The 20,480-nt window shown below is 46.9% G+C and overlaps 6 protein-coding genes across 6 annotated transcripts; 2 read left to right on the top strand and 4 right to left on the bottom strand.

The window, feature by feature from the left end:
* Window position 1: 1 nt before the first annotated feature.
* Window positions 2-2,027, bottom strand: F4813DRAFT_328746 (MFS general substrate transporter). Its single transcript, XM_049241098.1, has 2 exons — window positions 1,504-2,027; window positions 2-1,410 (listed from the first exon to the last, which is right to left on the bottom strand). The coding sequence occupies exons 1-2, from the start codon at window positions 1,855-1,857 to the stop codon at window positions 94-96; spliced, it is 1,671 nt and encodes a 556-aa protein (XP_049101870.1). The 5' UTR covers window positions 1,858-2,027; the 3' UTR covers window positions 2-93.
* A 1,488-nt stretch (window positions 2,028-3,515) lies between these two features.
* On the bottom strand, window positions 3,516-6,733 carry F4813DRAFT_352358 (acetolactate synthase mitochondrial precursor). Its single transcript, XM_049242517.1, has 5 exons — window positions 6,333-6,733; window positions 6,122-6,226; window positions 5,992-6,059; window positions 4,244-5,935; window positions 3,516-4,184 (listed from the first exon to the last, which is right to left on the bottom strand). The coding sequence occupies exons 1-5, from the start codon at window positions 6,494-6,496 to the stop codon at window positions 4,126-4,128; spliced, it is 2,088 nt and encodes a 695-aa protein (XP_049101869.1). The 5' UTR covers window positions 6,497-6,733; the 3' UTR covers window positions 3,516-4,125.
* Window positions 6,734-7,677: 944 nt separating this feature from the next.
* On the top strand, window positions 7,678-10,396 carry F4813DRAFT_328691 (WD40 repeat-like protein). The gene is made up of 2 exons (XM_049241097.1): window positions 7,678-8,971; window positions 9,026-10,396. Exons 1-2 carry the CDS (start codon window positions 7,789-7,791, stop codon window positions 10,162-10,164), a joined length of 2,322 nt encoding a protein of 773 aa, XP_049101868.1. The 5' UTR covers window positions 7,678-7,788; the 3' UTR covers window positions 10,165-10,396.
* Window positions 10,397-10,425: 29 nt separating this feature from the next.
* On the bottom strand, window positions 10,426-12,466 carry F4813DRAFT_352352 (HlyIII-domain-containing protein). The gene is made up of 6 exons (XM_049242516.1): window positions 11,818-12,466; window positions 11,401-11,552; window positions 11,073-11,297; window positions 10,929-10,934; window positions 10,712-10,873; window positions 10,426-10,627 (listed from the first exon to the last, which is right to left on the bottom strand). The coding sequence occupies exons 1-5, from the start codon at window positions 12,206-12,208 to the stop codon at window positions 10,715-10,717; spliced, it is 933 nt and encodes a 310-aa protein (XP_049101867.1). The 5' UTR covers window positions 12,209-12,466; the 3' UTR covers window positions 10,426-10,627; window positions 10,712-10,714.
* F4813DRAFT_352347 (translation machinery associated TMA7) lies at window positions 12,444-13,324 on the bottom strand. The gene is made up of 3 exons (XM_049242515.1): window positions 13,105-13,324; window positions 12,958-13,047; window positions 12,444-12,901 (listed from the first exon to the last, which is right to left on the bottom strand). Exons 1-3 carry the CDS (start codon window positions 13,124-13,126, stop codon window positions 12,807-12,809), a joined length of 207 nt encoding a protein of 68 aa, XP_049101866.1. The 5' UTR covers window positions 13,127-13,324; the 3' UTR covers window positions 12,444-12,806.
* Window positions 13,325-13,539: 215 nt separating this feature from the next.
* On the top strand, window positions 13,540-17,581 carry F4813DRAFT_352343 (kinase-like protein). Its single transcript, XM_049242514.1, has 4 exons — window positions 13,540-14,889; window positions 14,945-15,846; window positions 15,899-16,267; window positions 16,774-17,581. Exons 1-4 carry the CDS (start codon window positions 13,929-13,931, stop codon window positions 16,993-16,995), a joined length of 2,454 nt encoding a protein of 817 aa, XP_049101865.1. The 5' UTR covers window positions 13,540-13,928; the 3' UTR covers window positions 16,996-17,581.
* Window positions 17,582-20,480: the final 2,899 nt, after the last annotated feature.

The raw sequence follows: 20,480 nt of genomic DNA, 5'->3' as shown, positions 1-20,480 counted from the left end.
TCCTCAAACTAACATATAGCTAAATCATTAACTAAGTTGCAAATCGGCATGATTTATATCTATCCCATCCGGGGGAACGTACTGTTTACCTGTCTATTTTTCAACGCCGACGCCGTTCTGCTTCTTTGCGAGTTCACGCTCATGTTTCTCCTTCCGCCATTTGATCCCATACTTCAGGATATAAAACAGCATCGGCGAGAAAGCTATGTATATAAAGCCCAATATCGTAAACGCCCATCCAATCCCAACGCCGTTTATCATGGGCCCTATCACCGCAGTCGCTGCAGCGCCAATCAGGCATCTAGTTAAGTTATTACTCGCGGTAGCAGCTCCCGCATTACCCACGTTCACATCAACAAGAAGTACGTTGAGCGTGTTGTTGAATCCGATTACAGCCCAGCCCAGCAAGAATAGCAGGACACATGGCACGGCCACGTGTGCATGATATTCGAATACCCAACCCCAGGCGATTATACATGCTATGCATAGGGCCAGCATTGGAATACCGATCTCGAGCCTGGCACGCTCAATCGGGAAGTCGGATAGGTCTTGCTGCTTGCTACGTTCGAATGGAACACCTTGTAGCTTACAATGCCGCCGGTAGTTCCAATTCATCAATCTCCCGTTCGCGATAGCGGCAGCTATACTGCCGCCGACCATAGGGAGGTACATAAGCCCCACCTTGATCTCATCAAAGCCATAGTTAGCAGCTAGTTGCGTGGGCATGACGGTAGCGACGCAGTAGAATCCTGTGAAAACAATACCGCCATACCCGAGCAGGAGGAACATCTCCTTCTCGAGGAGAATCGTGATCGATTTCCAGACATTGAATTTCTTCACATGGAGGCTACGTTTCGTCGATACGCGTGATGGTGTGTGGGCTAATGGAGCGCCACTAGACTGTTGATTGCGGCGCTCGCGGCGTCGCCGCAAGGCGTCTTTACACAGTTGCCAGAACGTTCGGTAAGCGGGGTGCGGGCGGATCGATCCATCTCCCACGATCTCCCGGCAGGTCTCAGGCAAGAAAAACGCGTGGATGACAAAAACTACCGCGGCTAGGATGGCGAGGATCCAGAAAATAAAACGCCAGCCAACTTCCTGCGACAGTACGCCACCGATCACAGGTCCTATGGCTGGCGCTAGGAGAATGGGCAGAGAGGTGTACGCGACATAGTTGCCCCTTTCGGCCGAGGTAATGATGTCGGCGACAACTGCTTGACAGAGCGCCACGGTCGTACTAGAGCCGGCAGATTGCAGCATGCGGAGGACTAGCAGGGCCGGGTAACTAGGCGCTAGGGCACATCCAATATTAGCACATATATATATGACGAAGCATATGAAGTAAGCCGGCCGGCGTCCCGCGGAGTCCGCTAAAGACCCGACGAACATCGGAGTAATCCCTTGGAAAACCTGCACATGAATAGTTAGCGATTACGGTCTGGGATATGATCTACCCTGACGAGTCATGTTAAACAACCCCCCTTTCTCCGATTTTCAACGTACCATGTAAGTAGTGACAGTCAAGTTGATCTGACTAGCCGTAACGTGGAATTCCTGAGCTAGGACCGTGAGTGCAGGTAGGTAAATCTGTGCTGTGAGAGGCGAGAAGAAGGCCCCGATAGCAGCACCAAGAACGATGCCCCTTTTCTCCCAATCTGTAAACGCGGAGTAGTTTGGCCGCTGGTCGACGACGGGCTGCTCACTCAGGGGCTCGGCTAATAGCCCAGAATTGCCCTCCTCCTTATCTTTCTCTGGCGGATTTAACTTCTCCTCGAGGCCATCTTCTACGTTCTCTTTCGTCATGGCGGCTTCGAACTTGTTGCCACTGTGGCTGGTGCGAGACGAGGTTTCCGACATGACGATGTGGGAGCCCGGGAAGCTGGCTTTTGGCTCGTAAAGATGCCAAGAACAGCTCTAACCATTTGCACCGGGTCCCTGCTGCTTAAATATCTCGCAGTTCCGAGAGGAACGTTGAGCATTTTGAGCAGACCATACGACGTTGCTAGCCGTTCTCGCTTTGCGAGATTTCCAATGGCGGCCAATGATTCTCGGCTCGAGGGCCATTCCGCCTGGTTTAAGTGGGCTTTCGGAGCCGACAGCGGGTTTCTGACCCCGGTAAAACGTGGGATATGCCGGTTTAGGGGCTTTGCTCAACAACTTTGAACATTACAAATGCTGAATTAGTTAACATTACCGCCTTATGCAAAGTTCACAGATGCTGTGACTCACTTAGTCGGGTCTTGTGGTCGTATCTGCAGTTATGAAGCATCCAGGCAAACCGGCTATTTGATGCCTATATTGTCTCGCATTACGAAAAGGGTAAGACTTCGGTGAGGTTGACCGTTTTATTACCCGATACACAGCAATTCTATACTCGATAGGGGCTACGAGTCGAAGTTATTATCCACTCTCCATGTCGCAATGTGAGTCACGGAGGTTGATTGTCTGATCACGATTTACATGCCCATTAGAGGCGTTAAGAATAGAAACTCGAGACTTACGCATAACTACAATATATTCGCCTGTCTTTCTGCATTGTTGTCTGATAACTGTTTAGGAGAATCTACGTAGACTGTAACTACGTGACATTATTTCCGTAAGTTTGGTTTCATAGAGTTAGTAATTAGTATGAGCGTAATTCTTCCACTTTTGTGTAATTAATCTTTCAGGCAATGATTCCTTTTTCTTTTTCTTTTTTCTCAATGCAAGTATTAGAAATTTAAATAGGCTCAAGAAGCATTCGTGTATACGCACGTATAGACTATATTTCTAGAAAGTAGATCTTATTACTTGCTGTGGTATGATGTTTCAAAAGGCTGCCTAGTTGCTTGGGAGGAGGAAGAAAAGGGGTTGCGGATCGAAAGTTGGTTGCCTAGGGCAAAACGAATTAAAGCACAAGAAAACAAGAATTTTCAAGTTGCTGCGCATGGATTCGAACCAACAACCCTCAGTGGCATAAAATGCGTGGTCACATGTAGACCAAAATAGCAAAAAAAGAAATCATCTTCTAGGCCCAGCCTTGGAACTATAGTGCCCGTAGCTACTGCGCCCCATTACACTCTAGAACTGGCATCATACATGTGCTCTATATGGTGGATAGCCTAGAGTTCATGTCCGCAAGACGGGTAATCTGGTATTTGTTTGCGACTCCTTTTCAGGAATGGACCTCTCGGCTTCCCAGCCATCCTCGAGATCTTGTCGTGTCTGGGCAGTGACCGGATGAGCCAAACGCTCTTGAATCGCGGTATGCCAACTGTGATTGCTGCTGCTGTTATTGGGGCTTATCTGCTTAAACTCGGTTGCCAGTGACTCATGGTTGTACCTTTGTATGTACTTAGGTACACCCGGCGACGACGAGGTGCACGACCCTCAGGTACTTAACTACGCATATCCAGGAATAAACTGCAACTGTCAAAATATCCGTATTAGAAGTTTAGCAGCGGAAACCAAATTATCTACTCCAGCCTTGTCCAGACATTTCGTTACTAGTAATTTAATAGATTAGATATCTACTGAACTGTAGCTAGGAATTATGACCTACGATATACTCTCCCCTAAAGGTTGAAAGAGACAATAATCTAGTATGTGATAACATTTGGGGTTTTTGTCTATGATCCAAGAATTCGTGAAGCCCATTAACAAACATATAACAACTCCGAGTCGGCCACAATATTTCTAGTATACAGAACATACCAATATAACTCAAGTATTGTGGGTGTAGCATTATCATCCGTGTAGTTTCAACTGGCTATGTTCAATTGGTCGAAAGTGCCTCAAAAACAAATGGCCATTGTCAACATGATGGTTGATGCTCATCAGCAGTATGATAGAGTACCGTTGTCCTTGATAACCTCGAAAATCGAACTCATAATGCAGAATATATACATATACAAAGAAGGTTAAGCATGCACCGATGGCAATGCCGACTATTTGCCAGGCCTTCTCTAACATAGATGCCAGATGCGAGACTAAAAACTTACTTTTCGGTTCCTTTTTGTCACCACACTTTGCTTTTTTATGATAGCCTCAAAACCCCCTTAACTGCCTCCCTCCATAATGGACCCAAGTAAAACATAATCGCTAACTACCGATGCAAAAAAAAATCCAGGTAAAACATATAATTACCTAGGTATGTAATCCGCAAGTTCGAGCGTGCATAAGCTCTCTGCGTTTCTTATCTTTTACTGTTTTACTTATTAATTAACCGCTCGTGAATGGGATATAGGGGAGACGATATACTTACCACTATCGAATGCTAAAAACTCATGTAAACCTGATCCCGCGGGTACCATGGGAAGCACAGGTACCTTCTTATCTGTTATGACCTCTAAGAAGGCCGGGCCATCGGTGTTGATGAGCCATTCTAGGCACTCCACTGTGTTTTCAGGTTTGATAAGTCTTCGATGCTGGACTCCCATAGCGTCGGCTAGCTTTATGAAGTCGGGATTCTTCTGGTGTGTGTGCGCGTATCGGTCATCGTAGAAGAGGTTTTGCCATTGGGTCACCATACCCTGCTCCTCATTATTCAGGACGATAACCTTAACGTCGATGTTGAATTGTGCAGCAGTTGATAGTTCTGTCAAGGTCATGTTAAACGAAGCGTCACCATCGATATCGATAACAAGGGCATCAGGTCGAGCGACCTTAGCACCAATAGCAGCGGGAAGTCCATATCCCATAGTGCCGAGGCCTCCGGATGTAATCATGGTCCGAGGGTGCCTCCACCTGAAATGCTGAGCCGTCCACATTTGGTGCTGGCCAACACCTGTCGTGAGAATCGTGTGCCTCTCTCGGTTGGCCGTCAGCTTGCTAAGCTCTTCGATTACAACCTGCGGCTTGATCATCCCCGCTCGTTCGGTTCGCTCAAAGTCGTTCATAGGCCATTTTGCCTTCCACGAATCAATCTGACTAAACCATTCCTTACGGTCCGACATGCTCTTTATGTTGATCAAGGGAAGAAGCTGTCGGATATTCTCTGCTACGTCGCCCTCGATAGCTTCGGTTGCTTGTACAACCTTGTTAATGTTCTTCGGCATGACCTCGAACTGCACGATACCCCCACGACCCTCGGCAGCTGCAGCCTTGGCTGCAGGTGCGAATTTGGTGACATTCATGGTTACACGGTCATCAAAGCGGGCGCCGAGGGCAATGATAAGATCGGCATTTTGTATCGACATGTTAGCGAACGCTGAGCCGTGCATGCCTAGCATGTAGAGCGATTTCTCATCCAGCTCGTCAAAAGCACCGAGACCGAGGAGGGTCGTGGTAACAGGTATCGAAGCCTTATCAGCGAGTTCCTTGAGGATCTCTGGTCCACCAATCGATGAGACAACTCCCTGGCCAGCATAGATAACGGGCTTCTTGGCGATATTCAATAAATCAGCTACTCGGCGAAGAGAAGCTTGAAGCTGCTTCTGAGAAATTTCCATGGCGGCACGCGACGCTGCACTGGGCAAACCTGGGATGGCTGACTCGGTAGGTATAGCCCTTCTTAGGACACCAGCAGTAACGTCTTTAGGTAAATCGACGAGCACAGGACCCGGACGCCCGCTAGTCGCAATGTCGAAGGCCTCGTTGATGCGTCGCGGTAATTCAGCAGTGTTTTTAACCATGACGTTCCACTTAGTACAAGATCTCGATATTCCCACAATGTCTGCTTCCTGGAAAGCATCGCTTCCAATCACACTCGTAGGAACCTGGCCACAGAAAACAACTAACGGCGTGCCATCAGACATGGCGTCCTGAATTGGAGTGATGACATTGGTGGCACCTGGACCGGAAGTGACTAGCACAACGCCAGGTTTTCCAGAAGCACGCGCATAACCCTCAGCCATGTGTCCGGCGCCTTGTTCATGCTTTGGTAAGATGAATTCGAAATGTTTTGAGTTGTAAATGGCATCAAACACAGGTAGAATAGCTCCGCCGGGGTAGCCAACTATTACTCATATTAGACGTCTCTTCTAATACCATGTAGGCGTATATGCAACATACATATGTGCTTAACACCCCTCCTAAGCATCATTTCATGGAAAATTTCTCCTCCAGTCATCCCAATGAACCTAGAAATACTTGGTCAGCACCGTGGGCTTTAAAGAAATAGACCAGAATGGACATAACATACGACTCGTCCATCTCAGGAGCTCGAGGGTTAACTAAGGGTTGAACATGGTTTCGGTCTTTCGTATTGGCGGTGTTGAACGCTGGGGCAGGGGCTTGTCTGACCTGACTATATAATATAGAATGTTAGTGGCGTAGTCAAAGATATAATGAGTAATCGTGGAAAATAGCTACTGGATAGAAAGCGTGTAAGTGAGAAAAGGATATCAACGTACGCGGGCGATTGAGCTGAAGTAGCCTGGCTTCTGACACCTGTAGGGGCATTTTTCTTGGTCTGGACAACGGAAGAGATGGACGACGTAGTGAGAGAACGGCGTTGTTGTCGCGAAGTCTGAGCCAAAACCTTTAAGGCTTGGCCAGCTTGCCGTGAACGAAGCATGGCGCAAAGAGGGGAGACGGCAAAAATTAAATAAAAAAGAATAAGAATAGCCAGCAGAGATTTTGAGGGTATCAACAAGCCGATATCAGTCTATGGTAAGATATCCTCAAATACTACCCGCTAGCACCTTCGTTAGGAGTAGGTAACTGATCAATGGCAAAAAATGTTACGATTATTGGAAGATTTATTAGTTTAATTCAAGAGTCATAGAACTAAATTTAATTCGATGAACCCGACAGCGGAACACAAAAAAAAAAGTTAAAACAAAGACTGTGGGGTATGCAAGGGAGGGGCCATCAAGGACCCTTGTAAGTGCCTGCTGCGCTGTACTGCTACGGTAGTTACCTGGGTACCTGGGTTAGGTACCTACACTACCGTTTTCTGCCGTACCCTGCCGGATTCTCCGCCTGTTGTAACCAACATCTTGGAACTTAACAAACCAGTACTTCGGTGGCAATTGGCGATATCGGCATTTTTCCGAAAATTTCTTCAGCTACTGATTGGTCCCCACACCTCGATTCACGGATTTTCTTTTAACGGTCTAGAACATCAGATCGATCGTCTGTTGGTTCAAGGTTATATTGCGCGATCAGTACATAGCACTAGATCTCTTCCTATTTAACTAATGTCAAATATGTATAACTTTCCGTTCAGACATGTTCGCCATCTACGAAGTATGCTACCGAACTAACGTTTAGAGAGTATGTGCGTCATTGGCTATCTACTCACATGAGAATAAATTTAGTATATCTAAGTCATTATACCTAGGTGCCTGGTTATTAGGTAGTGAAAGCCAAGTTATATTTCTACGAGAAGTAAGTTGAATATGAATTAAGAGGTAATGAGTGGTCAAAGTAGTGAGGACTTTATTGCTCTTGGTGCTTTCTAATTGGAAAAAAGCCATTATAATTTCTTACTGAATTCAATTTAAAATAGAGTTGATTCTTGTCTCCAATTTGTCCCACCAACGAATAGAGTTTACTACAACCACCGCATTGGGAGCCTTTCACTTCAATTTCAGTCCCTTGCCCCACTATCCAGTTTGTTGTTTCGTACTTCCTTAACAACATTGTAACAACTACATGTACTCATTATTTTCACCCTTATCAACAATAAAAAATAAACACATTTTTAATCCAGATCAGGCAGTACTTTATATCTACCTAGGAAAGAACTGACAGGCGCTTATCTTTCTTTCTTTTTTCTTTTTTTTCAATGTATTGTATAAAAGTGCATTAAAGCCATACGCAACTCTACGTGTCTTGGCTGTAGATGCCGCCAAAACCACCACAATGAGACTTCGAAAATCAGATCGAGGGAGGCGTTTTAACAAGGGCTTAGCTTTCGATCTTTCCGATGAAGAACAATCGGACTTAACCCGACAATCCCGTGATTTGTCCGACGACGAATTTGTTGTAGACCTCCAACCGCCGGATCACAAATATGAGCAGGACGACGATCCTCGGGATTCTTCGGTCTTCGAATCACAAGATGGCAGGCAATCTGAATCAAGGCGCAAGAAAAACAGGCGCTCCTGGGCACCAAATCCAGCCAAACCACTTAGCGAAGTACAGCCCTATCCAACAGATCCTGCACAGAAATGGACAAGGACTTACGTTGGCCCAGTCAAACGATGGACGCGGCTTGAATACCTGGTCGATTATTGGTTTGGTGATGTGGAAGACCGCAGAGAAGTCTTTAATGAATTTATGAAACTATGGTTCAACTTTCAGCTTTTACCTCCCAAGCTTCCGCAAGGATCCCACCAGTTAGAGGTAGCGCGGAACGGGTGGATGCCCAATGATTTCACCCAGCATATCGAAAACAAGTATCGTCATTGGTATGAGAGATATCTAGCTATACGAACCGCATTGCAAGAATCAACTCTTATAGATAAAGCGAAGGCGTTCCGGTGGTTTCTTCCACGAGCCGACGGTGAGATACGCGTGTTACTCGGTCATGTATCGAATCAGAAAGAATACCTTCTTAAGCAAGGAGAATGCATATCATTATCGGATTCTGGACTTCCAATCGAGTATGAAAGCAATAATGAGCTGCAGAACGGCGGTTGGCTGCTTGATGTTGGGGGCATTGTCCTTTCTATGGGATGGGCTCCAGTCAAAGACCATACAGACCAGTTCCTAGCTATGTCAGTCATCCCACATTCGGACCAGGCCTTTTATAGGGATCTAAATAATGCACCAAAACCGTCAGAGCTAAAGGAGGGCGCCATTCAGATTTGGAAATTCAAGGCCGAAAAGGACTCTGGAGGGATCAGTCGGCCAGTTCGATCCTCTCCGGAACTAATACATGCAATATGCTTCTATTGGGGGAGAGTAAAACGAATGCAGTGGTGTCCCGTCCCGCTCACCATTACGCATGGCATAGCTCTCTTGGCTGCGTTGTGCGGAGATGGAAAGTTGAGAATCATGGAGATCAAGCGTGATCCAGAGAGAGATAGCATCGGAACTTTTGGTAAGGATTTATAATACAATAGGAGAGACTTGGAGATTGCTAATGTTTCGGCAGAAGAAATGCAGGACCCAATGGTCACTATAGAGCCTCCTAAAGAACATACTCTGGAAATAAATTGCTTTTCCTGGCTGAATATGAACCGTATTGTTGTTGGCCTTTCTGACGGCTCCGTAGCAGTATGGTCGGTTTCGCCCTTCCAACAACTTCAACGCCACCCCGTTCACTCGAGCCCTATAATGGACATCGTATCCGGTTACCCCTCTAAACCCTTTCTTATTGCGACGATGCCTATGGGGGGTGTGTTCACTTTGACCGACTTGAACCGACCCACCGCAGAGAAGACGTACCATGGAAACCCGTTAGTTTCCCTTCAGCCAAACGTCCTTTCCTGGAGCGACCAGCTAAGGGGTTTCGCGTCTATATGGCCTACCTCGTTTCCAGGAACATCAACCGTTTCTTTCGTACATTCTCGGGTGTTCCCTCTTTCTCGTCATATATGCACCGTAGAGGGCCAAACGAGTTGTCTAGCGTTTGGAACGTGTCACCCATGCCTTCTCGTCGGAAGCTCAGATGGATCAGTCTGGACTCTTAACGTCATGCGCAAAGTTTTATCGCACAGGGAGAAAACACATAAGATCAAGATTTTTCAGCATGAATACGCTGCGCCTCCACTCCCTGACGCTACGAATGACGATGATGAGCAAATTCCGCTCCGTGGGGGGTGTCGTATCCTCCATGGCTTTCTACCTCAAGTCAATTTTCATCCACTAGGCACGAGGATCGCGAAGGAGAGTAGAGTCAAGCGTGCTAGAGGGGAGAAGAAAGCAGCTAATAAAAAGGCAGAGAAGCCGGCGAATGAAGAACCGTTTGAAGACCTAGCGGAATCAGATGAGGATTACTTCACTATGGTTCCAGCTCCTATTGTCGTCCACGAGCCCCAAACACGCATTACGGCGTTATGTTGGAATCCGAACGTGGAGTTTAGCTGGTGGGCCGCGGCAGCAATGGGGTCCGGGCTGGTGAGAGTCATGGATCTTGGCATTGAGAATACCCAAGGGGAGCCAGAAGAACACCATGAGGGGCTCGAATCGGTCGAGCCGAATTTTGACCGTGATGATGATGATGGTCGCAATGGAGATATCGAAATGAAGGATGGCCCGGATGGTGATGTTGAGTTAGTAGAAAAGGTATGATGAAGCGGCGTAGGATAAAGACAAATTTGTAGCAATTCACGTGGTCACCTAATCATACATAAACGTATAGACACCTAAGAAGCCACGAGTTGAGAGCACACACACTTATACATATATCCATAAACTTTACCATATACGAGTTCATAGGCGTACCCAGCAGGTCGCCTTTGATCCTATCAATTGCTCTTTCTAAGGGGTAGTTTTATAGAACGCTCGTAGGGCATAGTGCAATTTAGTCTATAGCACAAGCATGTTATCAAAGCGAACAGAACTCTTCGTACATACTTAATCCCACCCTTCATTATAAATACATAATAACTATGCTCGCCACCTGTTGATCGACTATTGAATGCTATTGATTCTAGATAGAGTACACATTACCTAGTCACTTCCGTGTACATAGTTAATTTCCCCGAGAGGGGGCAACGATGCGTCCCCACAACCACACTAGTTCCATTGTGGACTATCTCAAGCGGTTAGCTTTCCGGATCCCATAAATGGTGCCTCATGGTAAGGAACACAGTAGCTCTAATTTATTGTCGATTACCTTCTAACATTCTCCCCCCATGATACTGTGGTGATGATCGAACGCTTTAATCATGCCAGTCAAATGTGATGCAGCCGCAAGTAAAACAAGGACATGAAATATCTGATGAGAGCTACCCCATATGTCAAAGGTCCGTGGAAAACTTCGTTCAGGCCATCGAACCTATATAAGTGTCAGTATTTTTTTATAGCGGTATGTGGATATTTCAGTATCTCACTGCATACTATATTACTCTAAAGTTAGCGGTTCTTACTCGTAGAACATTGGGGTAAATTTTTACGAGATGTTGTGACCATAGACATATTCCAGCCTACAAGGAGCTCTAAGAAGGGAGGGGGTGGGAAACATTAGGGGGGCTTACAAGAAACGCTCCAAAGATGTATAGGAATCCTTGGAATAAAACCCAGTTAAGACCCATACGTTCATTGAGTATCCGATAGCCGTATATCCAAATCGCATGGCAGATGGGGACAACTCCAGATACACCCAGGCCCACAAACATGGCCGCTCGATAGGGTCTCCAACGTGGTGTCCGGAACTGTTCTACCCAAGACACCACACCACAGCCAAAACCTAGAATGAATATCTATAAGGAAAGAGAATCTCTTAGTGCCTGAACTTGTTTTCCTCTCATATGAGATGTAGGTGGACTGCTCTCAAGGTGGTCTGAACAATAAGGGTATACATACCCCATACAAATAGATCGTCATTTGTTTCGGTATGCAGAATAGACCGTAATAGAGGGCCGGAACGTAACTCCCCACGATAAGGAAAACGATGCCCGAGTAATCCAGCTTGTTCCCCCACTTTGCTACTTCCGCGGAATGATTCAAAAGGGTGTCTATTATATGTTAGGGACCTTCACAAGGGAAATATGTCTTGTTAGGGTATTGGGGGGGCATCTAGATAGGGTGATACACTATCATCCAGAAAAAGAGTTTCCCTAAATAGCACCATAGAATACCATAAGACATATGGTATTGATAACAAGGTGCTGACGACTTACTACTCATCGATTAGTAAACCCACAGGCAAATAACTTCGAAGCAAAGGCTATGGCTCATAGTTGGTCACAGAAAGGGTTGGTAAGAATCCTCGAACATACCGGAATGTAGCGCTCATACCGAGACACAGAACTGCGCCAGTAAAGAAACAGGCGAACACCAACACGTCCAAGCTGCTGGCAGATGCGTATCGAGGTGCGATGACATGATACAACCAAGCTCCCACAGAGGTAAAGAAGATGGCGCCGAGGAGATGCGTCCAGATGTTAACGAAATCGTTATGGACGTAGAAGATCGAGGTGAAGGACCGCCAGTAGCTGTTGCTGTCCGGACGATATCCCGTGACGATGTAATGGTTATCGCGCCGCCAAGACGGCAGGTCATCCCACAGCACAAGCAACGCCGAGGCGATCTTCTGCTCTACATCCCTGGCGGATTGTACGAAGCTTGCGCGGCGCTTCCGGAGGCCGGAGTCCGGATGTGTGTCGGCCATGATATGTAGGTACCTTGGGTAAGACACGGGAATCCCGGATTCGTTCCGTTTATCGTTTCAGTCCGAACGGGTCTTTAGATTACCAGGTGCTGTTATACCCCCACTAAGAGTAAACACAAAAAATATAGATAAATGATTAACCTTTTGCTTTTCTCTTTTTTTCTACGTTCTTTTCTTTGCAGGGAAACGTTGGGTTGTTTAAGTCTCGTAAGTTTTGTTGAGAAATTAGTGGCACCGGTGAAAGTCCTGGCAGCTGTTTTCACTTGGTGGGCCGAACTCTTTAATTCTTCCGTCTCTTTTACTTGGTGCTATTGGGACGACTTATACGAAGACATTATCAAGGCAAGTCTAGCGTATAATATGCAGTATTTTACTCTAGTCATATATGCGTAGGTAGCTACCTCGTATATATGGTAGGTATGTATATATCAGGTGGAATAGAAGGTATATTGAAAGTCATCGCGATAAAGTATTCCTATTAACCCTGGCTATAATGTAAAAGTCATCCATCCGTAAGCGCCCACGCTGTATGCATCCCTGTTCTCGGCGCTATAGCTTCGTCACTTCCGTGAATCGCATGATCGTAGGATTGCATGTCTTATTTCTTGCCGCTCTTCTTGATACCCTGTCCACCGGTGCTCAATGGACCTTTTCCACCAGCCATCTTGGCCATCTCTTTGCGCTCCTTCTCTTCTGTTAATTGAGGTTAGCGATGGGCTATAATATGGAATCGTCATTGAGAAACATACGCTGCCTCAGCTTCTCTTGGTGAGCCTTGTCCTCGTCGTCGTACTCTTTATTTTGCTTCTTCGCAGCCTTCAAGGGCTTGACCTTGCCGCCTAACAAAATATCGCTGTCAGCCAAAGTCTATTCAGCGTATGTGGATTCCAAATTACCTTCTCTGTTCTGGCCACCCATTCTGGACGAGTTTTTTCGTGCTAGTACTTTTGATAGAGGTGGTTTTTACAAGAGAGGTCAGATGGGTTGTCTTTATCTGTTACGAGTGGCGGAAGAAAAAGGCTGTCGCGAAGGAAAGAGAAAAGAAACCAAAGTCTGGAATAGCCGAAGAGATGTGCTGACCGCGGGGCACTAACAAAGAAAGGGTCCAATGGCGCTAATCCTAGTTTACATTAGCCTTAGGTAGATCCACAAGGTGCGAAGTATCAGGTACCGTCCCACAGACGTGAATCACAACGTGAGTTTACATTAGGTACATTATACATAGGTACACTAGGCCAAGTTTGGGTTCGATCTGCACAGCCCCAACCTAAACATCCATTTGATAAACAACTCGGACTCGGTAATACGTAATTCCTTTTATTGAGGCGTTAGGCGCAGCACCTGGTAGATCTAACATAGCTTGTTTTATCACTTCGTCACCACATGCAGTCCAGACTTGAAGCGATTCAAAATTACCGGATCAGGAACATCCACTTCCATACCCCTTCAACGGAAAGTACCTTACCCGTAATAGCTCTTTGCTTTGACTACACGGCATCCTGCATACCTTGCCGGACGTTATATATTACCTTCCCGTATTCGATATTTTGATCTACGATGCGACGGAATTGAAGAGACGCTTTGACGGTTCGGCTCAGTTCTATGCACCTCGAATACCGAAATTTTTGTGGCTAACAAGTATTCACCTTATATTAAGATCGGGAAGATCCCCGCGCTTCCTAGGCATCTAGGCATCGTTTCTTGATACAGTGAGCAAAAAATGGCAACTCCTCCCAGTTCTGACGAGGGGGAGATTGTAGAGAATGGCGTTGGAGATTTGAAGGCAACTTCACTGCCTCAGTTTGAAGGAACCGGTGTTGACCGTATCGACAGAACTCGAGCTAGATATTCAAAATCAATATCACCCGATAATGTGAACGGCTCGAGATATGCCCCCGGCTCTTCTCGACGAAGTCGCTCTCCTCGCGGACGTAAGCGTCCCCGCGATGATCGTGATTCGCATCGTGGTAGCCGCCTAGATTCGGATCCGCGACGATTTCGCGTACACTACGAGGAAAATACCGACGGTTACCGCCGGTCGCGCTTGTCGTACGATGACGAGGACCGCCCCCCTTCACGTTCATCGGCGCCCAACCTCTACTATGACGATAGGGATCGAGACTATGCTACTCGTACTAAAGGGAGAGATCGAAGCCGAGACCGTGAACGCCACCCTAGGAAGCGAAATAGAAACCGCTCTCGTTCTCCGTATAGACCACCGAACGATAGAAATCGAGAAGGCAAGTTGCGGTATGATGACAGCAGGCATCAACGCGCACCAGATCAAGACAGCGTAGGAAGTGTCAGGTCGAGCCATCAAGGCACCCCTCGGCATTCACAAGATCATGCAAAGTATTATGAGCGACAGGATTCGATAGAAACACAAGGTACTAGCAAAAATGACACTAAACGTGCACCAGGTAGTTCGGAAAAAACTACTCTTACAGCTCCTCCAACTCAGCCCAACGAACCGGATAAGGACTACGAAGAGAAGCCTGAAGATATAGAGGCGGAATTAGAACGCCGACGCCGACGTCGTGAAGAGCTTCTCGCCAAATCACGCGGTGCTACACCAATGCTGGTCCAAGCTCTCCAAGCTTCCGAAAAGACGAGTGCATCCTCACCAGGGCGGACACGAGCAAGCACACCTATGGCCATTGATGGAAACACGCCCGGTTCTTGTAAGGATCTCCTGGCTCTATAAGAATGTCGAGTAATATCTAACCCCTTTCGCAGTTACCTCATCGCCGAACTCGCCAGCTCGTGTTCTTCAAGAAGGAATGTCACCTGCTGCAATCGAGATTTCTAATGATCAAGAGCTCATCAACATCCATGGTAAATTCAAAGGTACTGATGACGATGGGCCTTCCGCTGCAGATTATGATCCAACTGTAGATATGAGAGAGGATGAATTACGAGATGAGCTTCGGCATGGTCACATTGGTCCCCACGGAGAGACGCTTCCCCCCGAAGAAAAGGCCGAAATTGCCATAATAGAAGAGCCGCAAGTAGCAGAGAAGCCGAAGACCGACGAAGACGAAGACTTCGATATGTTCGCCGAAGAGTTCGATGAAGAGAAGTTTGCTGCCCCCAAACCCGCTCATCTAGACACCGCCGTAGACAACCACAAAGCCCCACTTGCTGTTATTCAGCCCAATGCCGGTGGCATTCTCGAGGGAGACGATAAAGATGGATACTACAAAATCCGAATCGGTGAGATCATGGACGGTCGATACCAAGTCCAAACAACTCTAGGTAAAGGCATGTTTTCCGGTGTCGCTCGAGCAGTCGACATTACAAGTAAGAAGCCGGTTGCCATTAAGATGATGCGGAACAACGATGCTCTCAGAAAGGGTGGCTTTACCGAGATTGCGATTTTGCAAAAATTAAACGACGCTGACCCTGAAAATCGTAAGCACATCGTCAAATTCGAACGGTATTTTGAACATAAGGGTCACCTTTGTCTTGCATTTGAGAACCTCAGCCTAAACTTAAGAGAGGTCTTAAGGAAGTTTGGTAATAATATCGGCATTAATCTGGGCGCGACGCGCGCCTATGCACATCAGATATTCGTTGCTTTGGCTCATCTTCGCAAATGCAGTATCATCCATGCTGACTTGAAGCCGGACAATATCTTGGTAAGCAAGCACATCGTGCAGAGCGGATTAAGCCATCACTAATCCTGTGCAGGTAAACGAAACTCGCAATGTCCTCAAGATCTGTGACTTGGGCACAGCTATTGATAGATCAGACGCCGCAACCGCGAACAACGAAATCACACCATACCTAGTCAGTCGGTTTTATCGAGCTCCGGAGATCATTCTCGGGATGCCGTATGATTATGCCGTCGACATGTGGTCCATAGGGTGCACCTTGTATGAGCTTTACACCGGCAAAATCCTATTTACAGGTGACAGCAACAACCAGATGCTCAAGGCCATCATGGAAATCCGCGGCAAGTTTAGCACCAAGTTGTATAAGCGTGGCCAATTATCTCATATGCATTTTGACGACTTCGGGAATTTCATTAGCCTCGAGACAGATAAAGCGCTTGGAAAGGTACGTTCACATTTCTTACTTCATTAACACCTCCGTTACATATTGCTGGAGAATCTTTAGTATGGTTCCCTTCAAGTTTCTATTTATATACAGCGTTTAAGTAGCCGCTTTTCCGGAAACCCAGGTTGCTGTAAGCTCCGGGGTGCGGCTGCAAGCTGCAGGCAAGTCACAATTAAAGCGAATGACTGCATTCGGAGAAATGCAAGCCAGCCGCACGGATATCCTTGTTCAAGTTAGTCGTCCTCTTGCCGTTGGGATTACTCCACTGTGTGTCAAGTGGGCAGTCAGTATGGAATCCTACAGTCATATTTCATTACTTCCGTGTCAGGTTGGGGTGCATTTAATGCGCCTATGATACTAGTACTGCCAGGTCTTGCGGCGTTGAGCTAACGATCTCGACCAACCTCCAACCCTTCCCTTTGTCCTAATTATATTCGACCCCGCGTCTCTTTCGTCTAGCTTTTGAAATAGTACATTTAGAGACCTAGAAGCTGACTGATATTCAGACCACCATACGGACCCTGGCCGTTGTCAAGCCGACCCGTGATTTGCGTACTCGCCTCCTGGCTGCCTCTGGTGGCATGAATGATGTAGAGTCTAGGGATCTCAACTACTTCATAGACCTACTAGAAAAATGTCTAACGCTCAACCCGGACAAAAGGATTACTCCGTCCGATGCACTTAAGCATCCTTTCTTTGCGGCTAAGATTGTTGGACCCTCAAGATAGTGCCCTAGGGGTTTACCGCGAGGATCTCGTTGACGTGGTGCGCGTTAACTTTATAGGTTGTCTATAACTCCCGGTCTCTGTCGCCGACTCCCGCGTATCATAAGGATCCCTGAATCATCCTAGGGTATTTTGGACTATTCCGGTACCGTTGAGTATGATAATGCGATTTCGTTCCAAGAGGCTTCTCGTTGGCAGTATCACGCCGGCCACGTTCCTTCAAGCGGACACACGTCGCTAGCATTACCCTGTTCTAGTTACCTGGCCTTAGCGATTCGGGATTTTAGTCTAGATGGAAACTTGACTACTATAATTACCATGAGGCTAGGCGATTCAAGCAAGGGGGGGAGAACATAAGTTCATAACTAGAATTTAGGACAAATGAATAACCATTCAATTGTTGGATCTTTACTTCTGCATTTAGTGCTGGCTAATAATGTGAACCTTGATGCATTTTTCTTTTCAGAATTGCAAAAGCCAACGCTCCATCGGCGCCTGGTGACATAGGGAAGCACGTTGGTGCTGGTCCTTAGCCTATTCATGCCATGTCAAAAAATCATATGTATTTCAGCAAATGCTTTGCATGAAAGAGGATTATATGTTATGTACATAATCATTTCAATGATATGTCAGCGTCAGTCATCTCAAGCAGGAGCCTGTTCACCCTGCCTCAGTTATTTACCACAGTAGAATCACTTGCCCTATCTCATCCACGTTAAGGATAAATCCCCCGAGTCATACTCAAACGAAAAGCAGTGTCTTACCAGAGATTTGATTCGATAGTAATACAGAATAATAATGTTCTCGAACCCACGCCCCTATGTCTGAGTTGTATGGCTAGTGTAATTCATTTCCCGTAGACGGGTGATGGTGTTACGTCTTCATTACACTTATTGTCAAGACAGGAAAGAATTGGTGTTGTCATTGATGTTTCTGTGATGCTAGAGAAGCCACGAAGGCTCACTTGAGCACATAAGCGATAAAATTTACTACTATCATCTCATTCTCAGGTATAACTATCTCCTAGAAGTCCAGCTGAAGTTATGTTGTAACGGCGAACACAGCCTTGACGCCCGTAACCGGCTATCATCCCTCCTGTCCTACCAATTTACAGATCCCGACCCCAAACAGGATCATTAAGCTCTTCACAGACTAACACCGATAAATCCCGGTTGGTACAGTGGCCATGAGAGGAGCCTTTGATATCACCCAACGTTGGTATATGGTCTACCAGGGAACAATCAATTGCCAAGAATGCAGTGCAGCATTTTACAGACCCGGCGGTCCGTTTTCCAGATCTAGCACCTCCTCCGGGCAAACTTCACTGGCGCTACGAGGTGTGAGGAGTGAGAATGATCCATATTGGACCCTACACACATGGTTTCGAAAACGGGGCGGGAACATAAGGGAATTTAGGCATCCAATTATACTTAGAACTCCCACAGGTACACTTCCTTTTCTCGTTGGCATTGCGAGCTCTTGAGAGGTCACTCGTTTTTACCATCCTTCCTTGACTGTATAAAGGACACGCCCCGACCACCCACGTCGCATCATTTATCCAGTTAACGTGTTTTCGTCGCTTAGACGTAAAGATGCGCATTGAAGAGCTCCATGTATGTGATACGACCCCAGGAAGGATCCGGGGGCGACTTCATGATCAATTGAAAGGTACTTTGATATTCCCGTGGCTGAACCTCTCACCTACATACAGACAAGTAGTATCACTGGACCTAGTTATGATGTATTAGCGACGAGCTCTATGGCTTTCTCCTCGCGTTTTTTTACATTCTCTACCTCACTGGCAGTAAATTATGAAATAATAAAAGTAAAATAGCATCAGTATAGCCACGTTGCCTTCGTCCTATCTAGTCAGCTTCGTTGTTGGGCTAGTTGTAATACAACGTGCTCTTGCTATAGGACTTATGCTATAGGACGGCGAGGCTAACAACAAGCTCGGGATATGAAGCAATTGACGAGATCTATCTAGAGGCACAGCTATCTACAGCCCGGCCCCAGCAGAGCGCACACGCGTACGAGCTACCACGACGCATCTAAACAGTGGTCTAGACTTTGAGATACACAGGAGTTCTTAGACATGCAGATATGGAAGACCTAGTTTAACTGAATAAACACAATGCATATACCCGCCGAAGCGCGTCAGTTCGCTGTCGTGGCCCGGGGCGGGGTGACGACGCACGAACGAGCTGGTATCGATGGGGTGGTGGTGTTGAGGCTGTGCTTGGGTGTTTTTATCGCTACGATGTATCACTAGACGTAAACTACGATGGCTCGCATTCAATCAGCATCGTACACCAATGCTGTGTTGGGCCATGGTGTCACGTCTCATCAGATCGAGTTACAGCTTTTTTTTCTTTCTTCTGTTCTATTTTCACAGCTGGATATTTACATCGACGTCGTCATCGCATTGACCAATGAGATGATGTGATCGGGACGAAGGGTACTCTAAATATAACCCCCAGATTCATGCGTAAACTGTAGGTCAGATAGGAGGCCGCCGCCACGAGGCTTAGCCTTGATTATACAACCAACTAGGAGGCCGCCGTTAGCGTCTAAGTGTAAACTGTATCGTAACTAAGAAGAGTTGTTGTCAACGCATGTAAACAACCCGGCCTCGGATCACAAACGAAAACGCCACAAATTCACTCAAATAGGGGCCCAAGAGGTGTTAGGATCGTTGCCGCTTCAGTGCTGTGCCGTGTTTCCTCGCGGCGAGCACGGGATGCATGTGCGCGGCTTTGTCTCAACCCGGCGGCAAGTTACTCATGCGCTCATGTAATATGTCCATAGTAGTAATATTATTGATGGCGATGATATGCGTGAGCTTGAGGTAGGATCGCTGTGCTATGTCTAACTGAAGCCGTTGGAGAGCTAGACATGTTGCAATGCTTGACTCATCGAATAGGCAATGCTAGCCATTCGGGATAATGGCCGGCAGCTACCCGAAACCCTCACCTACAACGATGGGGTCCATGCCGGCGCCCGGCCTAGGCGACATGTCAGATCTGGCGGCCGCCGGGTTGTAGTCGTGCGGCCATTGTGCTCCGGTATCCAACGGGTTCACAAGTTGCGGAGGGGGCAAGGGATCTATCCGTACATAGACCGTAACGCAAGGGACGGCTTCTCCACCCTGTATGATGTGCGTGGACGTGTAGGTCGGACTGGTACACAAACACCTCATCAGCTCAGGGGCAAAGACGATGAATGGATTACCTACCCGTGATGTAAAAGGCTGGATCACGTAGAAAGATCCCGAGCCACTGATGAAATTGATGAGGTGTAAAGGACGACCCTGAGACAAGCAGGCTTGAATTCAATAATGGCGGATCTAAACCACCGCCTTGGGAACACCAATAAGGAAGCTCATCATCAACATGAAATGTAGGTATTAGGGAGCCGGCTGGCGGGGCTTACAGATCGGCACCAATTACGCAACAGGCGCGGTCTAGTAGGTTGATCTTGAGTCCCTA

This window comes from Daldinia decipiens (assembly GCF_022478715.1).
Source record: "Daldinia decipiens strain CBS 113046 unplaced genomic scaffold F4813scaffold_8, whole genome shotgun sequence".
Taxonomy (NCBI): Eukaryota; Fungi; Ascomycota; class Sordariomycetes; order Xylariales; family Hypoxylaceae; genus Daldinia; species Daldinia decipiens.
Note: the sequence above shows the minus strand (reverse complement) of the source record. Positions and strands in the feature narration are given on the sequence as shown.